At 33.8% G+C, this 14,095-nt stretch overlaps 1 protein-coding gene across 9 annotated transcripts in view; it reads right to left on the reverse strand.

Annotated features, from left to right (window-relative positions):
• Positions 1–14,095, reverse strand: part of egg (SET domain bifurcated histone lysine methyltransferase eggless) — a 318,317-nt gene that overhangs the window by 14,562 nt on the left and 289,660 nt on the right. For 8 of the 9 annotated variants that reach the window (XM_085820928.1, XM_085820924.1, XM_085820919.1 and 5 more), the window contains 4 exons: positions 10,917–11,086; positions 9,996–10,085; positions 3,189–3,298; positions 379–474 (listed from right to left, as the gene is read on the reverse strand). In XM_085820928.1, coding sequence (XP_085677054.1) covers positions 379–474; positions 3,189–3,298; positions 9,996–10,085; positions 10,917–11,086 — 466 coding nt within the window. The remainder of the gene's footprint in view (positions 1–378; positions 475–3,188; positions 3,299–9,995; positions 10,086–10,916; positions 11,087–14,095) is intronic. The other variant, XM_085820920.1, reaches the window with a different exon arrangement.

Below are 14,095 nucleotides of genomic sequence, written 5' to 3' on the forward strand. Positions count from 1 at the left end.
TTTTTACTGTTCTTGTACTTTTATGGATAAAATTATTGCTTATAATTCCTATTTTAGCTGAAAATATGTAATTAGAGGACTGGATCTAAATCATGACATATTAATTTATCATACAAAATTACTGACATGGTAAAACTGGAAAAAAATAGTATTTGTATATAATAACAATTGCAATTAACTCTTAATATGACATTTTGAAGTCAGTTATAATTTTGGGGAAATGTGACTTTTTGGGGGTATTTATCAATCAATTTTTATATTATTTTTTGAAATTATCCATTTTTTGCCTTATTGGATCAGATATGAAAAACCAAATTTTTCAGTCCCTGGAAATTTGTTAAGTTTAACTCTATTTCATTATAGAATTATTTACATTACCATCATCTCCAAGTTTTGGCTTCCTCTGTATTTCAGTACTTTCTACAATTGCTGCTGAGTGTGGACTTAAAGGACGAGGGACTATTGGATAGGAATCTAAAAACACAATGACATAATTGCAGTAAATATTTATTGATAAAACAGAAATACAGTGTACAATATTATAATAATAGACCTAGTATAAGTTTAATAGTGGTAGGACTATTAGAAAGTTCCAAGACTTAGTGAAAAAGTAAATTTTGTTTTAGCTATCATCTCCTTTAAAGTTTTGATAAGGTAAATCCTTTAACATCTCCTTGTGAATGTATATAATGAGCCCATAAGTTTTTCTGCACCCAAAAGATACTATGGAAATAATTTTCATTGAAGCTGTTGAAGATTACTCACCATTCCTATTGAACATGAGAAACAGTTCCTAAAACATTGTCTTTTTATTTTCAACTGTAATCTGAAGCACACAGCAAAATCAAGAGGGAATTATATTAAGTACAACAGCTGAATGATTATAATATGGCTATTTGCCAAAACCCACTTGTTGTGGAGAAAGTGTAGGCACGAGCAAAAAAATTCTCCGAATTCAATAAGAATGGTGAATTTGGTGCAATTTAAATATTTTATTAAAATTCATAATTAATTCAAATGCCATTAACCAATTCATAAATATTAATGCAATAATCAATGAGTTTGCAATCCTTAAAAAAAAATTACTATCAATTGCCTCATGTCTGAATGTCCCTAATACTTGTTATCTTCAAATCTTCTAATCAAACTCGGTCAGACTTGAAATGTGAATGCCATTCAAACATAATGATCTTATTTAAAATATCATAATAAAGTACATCATGAATTTTAACATCAGACTGTGACTATGTTTTTCTATCTCTTGCTGAAACCTTAGCTAAAACAAACATTAAAAAATGATTTGTGTAAAATATTTTGTGTTCACATTTCAAAATTAAAAGGTTGAATGAAACATCAGGATTACAGAATTTATAGTCCTTAACTTATTTTTGCTTTTATATTCAACAAAATCAGATAACAAGAAATTTTCTCCTAATAAAGTATATGTTAAATAATCTAAAGAATCATTTTACAATATCTCAAACATCTGCAAAATTATTCATTGTAAGTGTTTGGATTACATACAACTCACTTTTAGCATATATGTGATTTTATAATTTTCACTACTAAGTTTAAAGAAATATTGAAATGACTGACTCTTTGGTATGAAAGTTTCATGAAAAAGTTGTGCAGTTTCTGCATTAGCTTGCTGGCTGTTAATATTAAGACACTATCTATCTATTAGTAAGGATAGGAAGTGCAGTGCAGCATGCTAGTATTCTTGAAAGTGGTAAATGGTGTTTTGGGTAGAACTCAGTTCTGCTGCATAGAAGCCAAACATTGTACAGTCAGGTGAAAATATGCTTTAACCTATGCTACCACAAGAATTCCCTGACAGCATTTTTAATGAGATCCAAGAAGAAATGACTGGTTATCACAACTGAACCATGCTGTGGGCACTGTTGCAAATACACTGATGTGGTTGATCATTGATTCGTTGTGGGCCTAATGCATAGACAGTACTTAATTGGGTCTTTTGATGCATTATGGTACATGACATAATGTGGCATGTTGCAATAGCACATATGAAATCGGTATCCCTGTCATATTCACGATCACCAATGTGGTGAACTTTGAAATTAGCTTCCTTAGTTGCAGCTGTCTTCTAGCATCAGCTTTCAGAAAAAATGGAAGTGCAGAACCATATCCTGCTCCCAATGTTCTTGAAAGTAATAAATTATTTTGGGAGCTCAAGATGTGTTTTCTGTGTACAGGTCAAAGATCATACCACCTACCAAAAGCATGCTTAGGTCATGCTATTTAATATTTGGTTCTGTTTCCAAGTGTGAGCACACACTGGCTAAAGTTATAAATGTTTATAAAAACAGTCTCAAAATCTTAATTTCAGTTTTCTAAAAATAAAATCTAGCTTCTTTATTTTCTTTCCATCATTACACCAACTGGTTATTAATAAGTTTAATGCCCTTAAAATACTTCATAAATATTTTAGATGAGCCAGATTACAATTTACTTATGAATTTAAGAAGCCAAATTATTATATAATTAGTATTATCTAAATTTTCCCTCAAAAGTGCTGAATTTACAACAGTAACACTCAGAGGTAAATAAGTTCTTACCCAATTAAAATATAAGTCAAACTTTTTTATTAAAGCTTTATTGTATGGAACACAAAGTTAAGCACAGCTCTTCAAAAAGGTCATTTTTACAAAAAAATTGAGTTCAAACTGTTTTTGTAAAAGTCTGAACTTCTTTTAAGAAACTTTAAAAATTGGAACATGTGTATAGAATTTATATTTAAAGAAACAAAAACTATGTTTTTTTAATACACTATACATTTCAGTTACAGTTCTCATAAGTATTAATTATAAATTCAAGAAAGGACACAAAAATTTAAGAAAACATAAAAAGCTAATAATTAATATATTTATTAAATAACAACTCATGCTTTTATTTTCTTAATATTCAGGTGACATAAGACATGAGGTTTTTTTTTAATCAAATATATAATGTAACCTAATAGTATAATTTATATCCTTTTTCTAACACACAATTATAAATAAAGCAGTCATTTTATGAATATACTGCAGAAAGCACATTACAAATTAATGTTCATTATGAAAGTTCATTATTAAAATAAATCAAAAAAAGAATCTCTCACTGTGGTATAAATAGAAATTTTTTTATAAAGTGATAGGAGCTTTCAAATATATGTGCATAATTACACTTACCAAAAGATGTAGATATATCTGGTAATTCTTTAGTATCAGTTTCATTGTTGTCAAATTCATCATCTAAAGAAGGGCTAGGACCTGGACTTCTCTTTTTCTTATACCTACTCCTAAATTTAATGATACATTAAAAACATGTCAAATAAGAGAAATATGCATACATTTTTTCATACTGTATTCTAATTCAAATTGGAAGCTTTTTTAAATATGTCAGAATTCAGCGGTAATCATATAATGAACCAAGAAACAGTGAATGGTAAGACTACACAGCATAAAAATAAATAATGTTAAACATGCTAATTTTACGCTTTTAATTGATTAAAGGGACCAGGAAAGCCCTATCTCCACCCTATTAAATTCACCAATTTTATGTACCTTTTCCTCATAAATGGCAAAAGAAGTATACAATACAACATGATATATTTGTCATTAAAAACTGAGCTAAGTTTCATAGATATTGAGGAAAAGGAACATGAACCTGAAAAAACCACGTTTTTTTTTTTTTTTTTTTTTTAAACCGATTTAAAGGTTTCATTGATATTTTTATTAGTAATTAATGTATTAATTTAGCAAAATCTTGGTTTATATGAAGAATTATCAGCTTTTTCTATCTCATAAGACTCTTCAAGTCTCCTTTTTGCAGTGTTATTTTATGTTTTTGACCTTTTTTGCTATATTTGGTGGTTTTTGCTCTCTGAATACATTCTTTATCCAAATCCTTCATAATTTTAACACAGTGGTAACCAAGGTTAATACCAATCTTGGATAAAGTATAGCACTTTATTATGTTTCTTGCTTTAAAAGAAGAAACAAGAAACCTCCAAATTTTAAGGTTTGAATGCATACAAACACATGTTTTGGCACATGAGTCCTGATCACAGGTTCATTTGGATTTAGGTTCCCCCCCCCTCCCATGCAAACATTTTCTGACGAGCTCAGGGTTTACCAAATATCTAAATATTGACTTGATGACTTCCACTAGTGAAAGAGAAAGATGTGTATGCTTGGTGTGGTCATATGTTTCACATATTGCTTAGGCACGATGAAATCCACACCAACTTTCAGATTCAACTAGACAGAGTCCATAATTTAGATTTTCTTTGCTTGACAACAGATGAAAATATTCAGCCCAGATAGCTTGCTGCAAGTTTTGAAGGGATCTGACATTTCTTCTAATGGCTAAGCCATTAGTCTCCAACTTCCCATCACTTTTTTTTTTAAGAGTACTTTTTCTTCAACTCATGAAAGCTAATTCCCATTTTTTTCTGAATATGCACAATGCACTCTAATTTTTCAATATTTATATTATCCTCATAAACTTTAGATGACACTAAGGTTTACACAATAATTATCACTTAGTATAAAGAATAATTATCTACCTAATGGAAAAGATAGCTATATGATAGAATTCTTAAAAAGAAACAAACTGATATATGATTTAAAAATATTATGAAATAATTAATAAATTTATACTGTGCAGCCTCTATCATGAACCTCTGCAAATAGAAATAGTTAAAATCTAATATGACAAAAATTTCCTATAAATGACCTAAGAACATTAAAAAAACGAGAGAGGGAGAAAATAATAATACTGCAAAATAAAATTCATCCTCCTCCTTTCTATAACCATTTTAAAGTTGGCTAGTTCCACTCTTGTCAAGATTTAAGAAATATTTATTTGTAATATAATACTGCAGTATACATAAATATACTTCAGTAAGTCTACATAATTTATAATTAATAGCTTACTTGCATCTATTTGCATTTTCCGCTCACAGAATATATAGCTAACATCAAATTTGTTTGCTGTGTCCCCCTGCCCCCCCCCAAAAAAATTCCTCTATGAAAATCTGCCAACAGACTTTCAGAAGGGATTTCTCTTGCAGCAGGTACTTTCCAGCGGTTGAAAAAAATATTACCTAATTCTACATTAACGTGACATACTTTTACTCATATTAGATTTTTCAATATCTTACTCTTTTTTATTCAGATTAAACTCAGGAAAATTTTATTACAGAATTGCACAGATATTACAACAAATGCTTTTACTGATTGACTAGATGAAGGGTCATCAGCTACTTGTTTTTACGAGGGTTGGAAATTTTATAGTGGCAACACAGCTGAAAAAACGCTAAGCAACAAAACCAAAGACTATTGCGTATACCACATGTAAACTACATACCTACCTTACCTCTCAGCAAAAAGACTTAGCCTGCCTACGTCACGCGCATGCAGAGCGACGCGAAGAACGAATCCTTGTATTAGATCGTGGTCTAAAGTAAGTGTTGTCAGGATGTTTTCAAAACAAGAACAATGATGCAGGATAAAAATTGAATGTGCCAGAGGTCGTAAAGCACGGCAGTGTCATCAAGGGCTTCAAGAGGCTTGCGGGGAATCTGCATTACCTTACAGAACCGTAGCAAGATGGGTGAAAGCATTCAAATAAGGATGCCAAAACGTGGCAGACATGCTGCGGCCAGGTCATCCGAGTGTCAGCGATGCAAGCGTGCAAGCTGTTGCTGCACTAATGGACAGTGATCGCCGCCAAACGATTTGTCAGCTGGCCGGACAAACAGGATTAGTGCATACGACTGTGCTGCACATTCTGAAGGAACGCCTGTCCATGAAAAAAATTGCTTCACGATGGGTTCCACATCAATTGACGGAAATGCAGAAATGGCTACAATACGATGCTGCCCGAACCCACCTGGAGCACTATGAGTGCGAAGGAGATGCTTTTTTACGGCATATCATTACGCTGGATGAGACTTGGGCCCTATCATACCAGCCAGAACTGAAACACCAATCAAACGAATGGCATCATCAAGGGTCACCACGACGTTCGAAATTTCGTCAGAACCCCAGCAATGTGAAAGTTATGGTGATTCTCATGTACGACTGTGATGGTGTCATCCTAACGCATACCGTTCCCCCACAGCAGACCATCACTGCGCAGTATTACTGCTCATTTTTGGAGCACAACCTCCGACCAGCTTTGAGAAAAAAACGGCGATATTTTCTGCAGAACGCTCCTCTCATTTTGCATGACAATGCTCGGCCGCATGCAGCGCAAGCTGTGACTGATTTGTTCAATCGATGGGGCTCGGAAGTGCTTTACCATCCACCATACTCCCCAGATCTAAGCCCTTGTGATTATGACTTAATTCCTAAGATGAAGGAACCACTTCGTGGCACTCGCTTCAAAACTGTTCCTGAGATTCTTGCGGTAGTAGACCGGTCCATTCAAACTATCAACAAAACAGGCGCTGCTACAGGTATTCTGCAACTTCCACATCGTTGGAAATGGGTTGTACACAATGCTGGCAACTATACTGAAGGACTGTAAAACATGGTGACATGAATCACTTTTGTATTCCTTGTAAATAAATAGTTGCCACTATTAAAGTTCCAACCCTCGTATAATTGAAACAATGCAAATAACTGTAGTTTGACAACTATACATGCTTGCTGATGTCTCTTTTGGCCAGTTTGGCTACTGAAAATACCAGCCAATCCAAAAACTGCATAATGAAAACTAGAAACCGTTGATGTTGGGCAAGATTTCAATTTCATACAGTTCAGTGTTTCACACAATAGCAGTCTGCAGCACTTGAGATTTAAAATATTTGCATTTTTGCAAGATACATAGATAGACAAAGATACAACAACAAAAAAATCTATGCTAAAACAACAAAATTACAGTAGAAATGACTTTTTAATACTACTCACGTAAATGGGTTCAAAATTTATATCAGTTTTACAATAAATTTTAATTAGTGATTTATAACATTCACATGCCCAGCTTCAATATTACCTGTTAAATGACATGCAAGCAGCTTTGAAGATTAACTCTTGGTCATCCAAAATGCAGCATGATGAAGCAAAAATCCAAACAGCAGAAAAGTTGAATTATGTGCATACCACAATGGAATATGCAAATGATTAAGATTTCAGCACATGCACACATCATAGACAACTGCAGCACTCCTTAGAGTCTGTACATAAAGGGAGGAAAGATTGCCATTTTGAACAATGTGAAATGATCTGTTGTGATATTTTTTGTGTGCAGCTTTAGTATGCCTCATAGAAAAAAAAAAAAAAAAAAAAAAAAGAGCAACATTCACATACATTTCTGAATTCAACGTAGGCAGAACCATCGCATACAGATATTGCAGATTATTTTTCTGGAAAATCTGTTAATGTGTCAGATATACCTAAAAAACAATCATGCAAATATGGAATCAGTGTATGCAGGAGGAAACGATTGCCAGACAGGAGCTATTACAACCACCTCATTGCACTACTCTATGGGAAGTCAAGTATATTGTGTATTTGATATTGATGGAGCACAATGCCACATCTACAACCATATCACAATGAATGCAGTCTGTCACACAACAATCGGTATCTGCAAGAACAATATGACATCATTTACAGTACAATGGACTGTTCATTAGGCATCCATTGCTTCACTTACCATTAACTTTAAACCATAGGTGTTTGCATTTGTGATAGTGCACTGAATGGTAGAGACAGACATCCAAATAGCATGACACTATGTTTTTGAACAAATCATGCTTCTGTCCGAGTTTTGAGATTTTGCAGGCTGTTCTCCTTTCTTAACTTCAGGGCCTGCCTGTGGCCACATATTAAGAGGAAATTATCAGCCACATGTTGCACACAAGCTCAAGCTTTTTCTTAGCTCACCATATTGCATTGTTAACTTAGCCTCCTTGTTCTCCAAATCTATCACCCATGTCTCTTCAATGATTCAAAAACACCTCGTCCAGCATGCTGCACACCAGATGAACTTCGGCTGCATGTGTCCCAACACATCCAAAGCCTCTTTCACTCAGTGTCACAGTGTGTAGCAGTAGTTAGTTATTTCCTCGCCTTCCCCCCTCAAAGGAGGATGTATATCAAATCAATTAACATTGATAATATGTATAATTGCTGAAATAAATTTGGTTGTGATATCTCTTGTTCTTCTTCATGCTGCATTTTGGATGGATAGCAGTGTATAATCTGAAGAATATAACAATAAAATAAATATAGTAATGAACTTAAAACTATAATTAGACAGTTTAGGCATTATATAATAAACTGGTGGACTAAATTAAATAAGACACTAGTGACTACTGCTAAGGATGGATGACAGTAGCAACAACATCAACCATAAGATCGAAAGCAGGAAAATATGGAAATTAGCATATAAGAGGGGATACAATAAGATGTGTTGTGCATTTCCACATTTTAGATTGCCATAGCTGTTCTCACATGATAGTGCTGATAAGAGACATAAATGATTTGACACATACTGATTGTTGTTCAAAAGTAACATTAATGAGAAAAAAATCAATTGACAAACTTGCAATTTTCGGTATGTCTTCACTGACATCACTTAGATGACTTTATGCATGACCATATTTGATAAGATTGAAGAAGGGCGAAAAATAACAGATGTTGCCAGGGTGTTCGATGTCAGCCACATTGCTGTTTCAAGGCTTTACAAAACATTTCAAACAAACTGAATGTGTAGCAAACATGGGAGGTCATGTTTAACTGTAAAAGATAGGTACATATAATGCTGCCAACAAAAGGTAACTAGCACAGCACAGCTACCAAAGTAGAAAATCATTTACTTGCTTTGACTGGCATGTGAATCTCCTGAAAAATTGCAGCCAAATATTTGCATCAAGGAGCACTATGTACCCACCATTCTTTCTGTACATTCCAGTCAATGTTCTGCCCATTTGCTTATGGTGTCATCAGCATCGTAATTGATGGGAAGATGATCGAACTTGTGTACTATTCTCAAATGTAAGTAGGTTTAGTCTCTAATTATGGACGAAAAACTGATGTGATGTGACAGTGGTACTGCATACAGTTTTGCAAAGATACAGGAAACGGAACAATATCCTATATGTAGTGTCATGGTATGGACTGGGATTATCATCAATGGCCATGAATTGCTTTGTGTGCTTCCTACTGGAACTATGACTGGCCAATGATGCATTAATGTTCTACTGCCTCATATTCACATGTTCCATGAAGATGCAGTTGGTGATAAATTTGTTGGACAACAACTCAACGTGTCACTGAACAGTTGCTATCCAGGAGTGTCAAGAAGAAAGGGATATTCAACACTTGATATGGCCAGCGTGTTCTCCAGACTTAATCCCGCTGATAATGCTTCGGATGCTTTGAGGAGGAGACATGTTGGTCAACAATGCCCTTCAATAAACAAATACACCCTCAACCGTACAGTGACAAAGAAATAGAATAAATTACCCCAACAGCTGCTGGATAATATTGTGCATAGCATGACATATGTGGAACCTTGCATTGCCCTCCATGGTGGCCATACCCCATATTGACAGCTTATGCCAGAATGCCTGCATGCAGTAATTGCATTTTTTCATTTTTACCTATTCAGCATAAAATGACCATTTTGTTCCTTGGACACTTTTCAATGCCTACTGGATTTTATAGCACAATAAATTATCTTCATTGTTATGTCCTAGTACTCTGGCATTATTTTATTTCACTTGGCCTCCAACTACACTTTTTTAACTGCTACATAGCCATTTGTGATCCATCCTTAGCAACTGCCCACCAATGTACACACAGCAAGCATTCTGATACTCAGCAGCATCACCAAAATAATGAACATAATGATACAAATAATTAATTTCACACACTTGAGCAACTGTAAGAGAGTTTATGGTTTAATTCGTGCTGAAATAGCATAATAAAAATTGAAAAGATATGATATTGGTGCAACCTTCATAATGCAAGTATACGCACCTTGTAGCATACGTGCTACTGGCTGTAGAGCGCAGATTTGAGGACTCAAAATCAGAATCCGAGTCAGCATACATATTTAAATCAGAGTCACTAAAAAGTTACATATAAGAATATAAGAAGATTGTAACAGTTCCATACAATACAGGGTTGCCCACAAAAAAGTAGCCAGTCTCTAGCATTGATATGACAAGATGGACACCATCTTTCTAACATGACATGCCCAGAAGGCCTGACATAAAACTTGAACAATGCTTTATTTGGCGTTATTAAATCGCTTGACAGATGAATAGTCGGCAGACAGAGAGCAAGGAGTTATGGTCTGCTCCAAAGAGCATGATACCAATACTGGATATGAGCTATTTTCTTGTGGACCATCCTGTAGGAAATAACAGTAAAGTATTTTGGGAAGGGAAAAAAGGTCGGAAATAACAGTATAGAAGTTTTACATGATAGCAAAGAAAGAGTTCACAGAAACACAAGAAAAGCAGAAAGAAACAAAATGAGTAACAGTATTAACATATTCATAACATTTCTAAGATTCAAATAACTTGGAAAAGAAAATATGCATATTTTTTACTTCACGTTTACAATTGAAGATATCAAACAAATTTCTTCACTTCTTAAAATAAGAACTGAATGTGTACTTGGTTAAAAACATGGCTGAGATACAATAAATTGTAATTTTTTATTAACAGATTTTTTTTTATTGTTTTTAAATGTGCATGTGTTCCTATCCCTATGTAAAATTAATTAAAAATTGGATGGCTGATGGAAATTTTCTAAAAATATTTTCAATATCCAAAATTCAATTTTGTCTTCAAGCACTGAATAACTAAATGCTATATTGTTACATATGAACACCAAATATAATGGCATATAAACACCATTGTAAGTAAAGAGGTTATGAACAAAAATATTCACCTTGAAGCTGATGACTGATTATAATCACTTTCCTCCTCTTTTAGTTTTGGCTTAGGAGAAATTTCAATTTCTATATCAGTGACATCAGATTCATAACCTTCTTTTGTCCTTTCCACAACTTCTATATGGTCGAGTTCAGCTAGATATTCATCACCAAAATGAAATCCATCCTAAAAATAATAAATTATGATTAACACTCATCTCTTTAGCTACCATCATCAAAAAGTATACAAAACAGAAATGCTTTCAAGAGGTTTGTAAATTATGATAAAACTCATCTTCAGCTATCAATAGCTAAAAGAATACAAAACAGATATGCTTTTAAAACATTAATATTTATTAAAATCGTTTATTCCATATTCAGTAATATGGAAGATTAAAATCTATTTATTATACAAAATGTCCTTAAACTTCTCCAGCATAATCAGTTTTAACTCTTTCATACAAACATTGTAAAAGTACAATTTTCAATAACAGTGAAACAAACAGCAAGCTGAAAGCATGTCACCATTTATTTCTTTGTCACTTGTTGCATTAGAAATACAACAGTCACATTCTTGAACAAAATTAGGAGCACGCTTTTCTAAGCATTATGCAGTATGATTCAGCTAAGTGTGTATAGATTTTATATATAGGTACATGGCCCAAAGAAAAGCAGAATCACACAGCACTGCAGAGTTAGGAATGCCATCTTTATATGTTAGAACACACAGTGCAACATAGACTCAATACATTTTTGTCAATGCCAGGAGTGTGTACTCATTCTCACTGACACCTGGCAGAGCTCTGGAAAGAACTGCTGCTGCATTACTTCTGATGTCTCAAATTATAATTATACTACTGTATTTGAATCAATTGTATCAAGGTTTTTATTTAATTAAAATTGTTTGTTGACTAGTGCGGTGGGAATTTATTTTTGGCAGTTAAAAGCTTTCATTACAGTATTCTCAGTTCTTCGTTTTCTATGGCAGGACAGAAAATTTGTTTTGGGGGTAGAGGAAGTAGTGAAGAGTTTGTTACAATGGTCAGTATTCCACAAACGGATTTTCTTAGCAGGCTGTGAATAGGAGTTATAATGAGGAAAGAGCAATGATGTTACCTTGTCGCTTGGCTTTTGTTTGACTAGAGAAAGAAAGTTTCTGTTTGTGAAATAAATTGTGCTTCCAATGCTTGAGGAGTTGCAAGTGATTTGCTAGTGACCAAATGATGAAGATGGAAAGTAAAGTTCCCATTTCTAAAGATACCATCGCTTGACATTTCTTCTCACATGTACAATTATTCATACGTGTGAGATATACATGTATGAGTATGATTACTGATGGGGAACAAGATGACAGGCCCTGGGACAACAGTTGTGTTTCCACTGGTTTTGGAGAAATTGAAAATAAAATTAAAAAAAAAAAAAAAAAAAAAAGTGCAGTAAATTCAGCCTGAATTCGGCAAAATTTAATTGTATGGTTACTTTCAGCTGTGATATTTTGATAGCCCAAGGCAACAGACTTTCTTGAAGGTTTGCACAGAGTCAGATTTCAGATTTGGTTTAGTGCCGATGAGTTTAGATGAAAAAAGACAGAACGAAAAAGGTAACCTTGCCCTTTGGCTTGCTGGTGAAAGCATGTTTGGACTGGATCCTTTTCGTTTCCCTGGTTAAAGTTGAACTAGCTGCAGAGAACTTTCCACTTGGAGTTCCAAGTTTTTTCTTCAGCCACTCCCAGCTGCTCAGACATATCTGTGGATTCAGGTTGTCTGCCATGACGCACTTACTGCCTGGTTATCAGCATATTCTTCTCAACACTTTGTTCTCAGAATTTAGCTGCCTTAGAGGAGCTGCCATGCTGAACTAGATAGATAGTTATTTCTTTAGAACAGTACTGATTGCAGGTTCATCCTATTCTTATGGATCAATGTGGGGGTAAATTCAGCAGAAGGTTTTCAGTGGATCCTAAGCTATTACAGCGTGAATGTGTTAATATCTCGGCAGCTTGAGATAATTGTGAGTACTTCCCATCAAGACTTTTGCACACTTAACTTTAACTAGATCTTAGTGTAAGAACTTGAATGGTGTTTACATGTGCATTGGCTCTTGATGGTGTGATAGAAAAATGAACTGGTATTCTTCCCACCATGGATTGATTTTCATTTATATTATATTTTGATATGTAGAGTGTTACATTAGGTTAGAATAATTTTTACTTTACCTGAAACAATGGAAATTAATGACAGCCTATTTACGAAGAGTAAAAATGAGACAGGTCAAGTAGTGATTGTCTATTAACTGGTAGATGGGAACTGCTTTGGTCAAATGAAAGTTCTAAGAAAATGTGACTGTAATGCTTTGTTTGTTCATACTTCTACATAAATCCTCCAAAAAAAGGAAAAAGGCTCTTATGAATGCAAGGATTGTAACATACATCTGTGTGTAGATTCCTGTTTTGAAATTTATCGCACTAAAAATGAATTTTAAGTAAATTGTTTAGCTATAAAATATATAGGATCAAAAGTCATATTATAAAATAAATTCACAAATATTTAAAAAAATTACAACTCAAAATAAAACTATTTAAACAAAACAAAAAACTTGAGCATATGAAATAAGTAACCAAAAGTATATCTAAAACATATACAGTTAAAAGTCGTTAATTCGGACCTCAAAGCTACAGACTTTCTGCGCATGCGTTATAGGCATTTACGCATGCGCGTAAGACCTTTACGGCTGCGAATATGCGTGTGCGCATAATACGTTTATGCATGTGCGTTTAATGTATAACGGATGGTATAAGCTAAGCTAAAATTATCTAATTCAGTTAATGTTGTAGATTGCGTTGCTCCTTAATCTTCGAATTGGATCCGGCTTATTATTTTTTTGCAAACTGTTAGAGCAATTTTATAAAAGTAAGCTTGAACTTTAGATTATGTCAAAAAGAATTTCCGATTCTGGAGCTACCAAAGGATCTACAAAGTGAAAGCATGTATCGATGTCCATTAAACAAAAAGTGGAATTGCTTTTTCTAGGATAAGTAATTTTGTTACTCCTTTATGCAAAGCCCATTTATTTTTTGGCATATTAATTATTGTGATTTCATTTTTCTTCCAATCTATGGAGCTCGAATGAGATTGCATGATGTGTTTTCTTGCTTTTTCAGTATAAAATGATCCCTTCTTGACATCGAACGACGTGG

Source organism: Stegodyphus dumicola, chromosome 7 (assembly GCF_044657685.1).
Source record: "Stegodyphus dumicola isolate Sdum_Otavi_A_Nest chromosome 7, ASM4465768v1".
NCBI lineage: Eukaryota > Metazoa > Arthropoda > Arachnida > Araneae > Eresidae > Stegodyphus > Stegodyphus dumicola.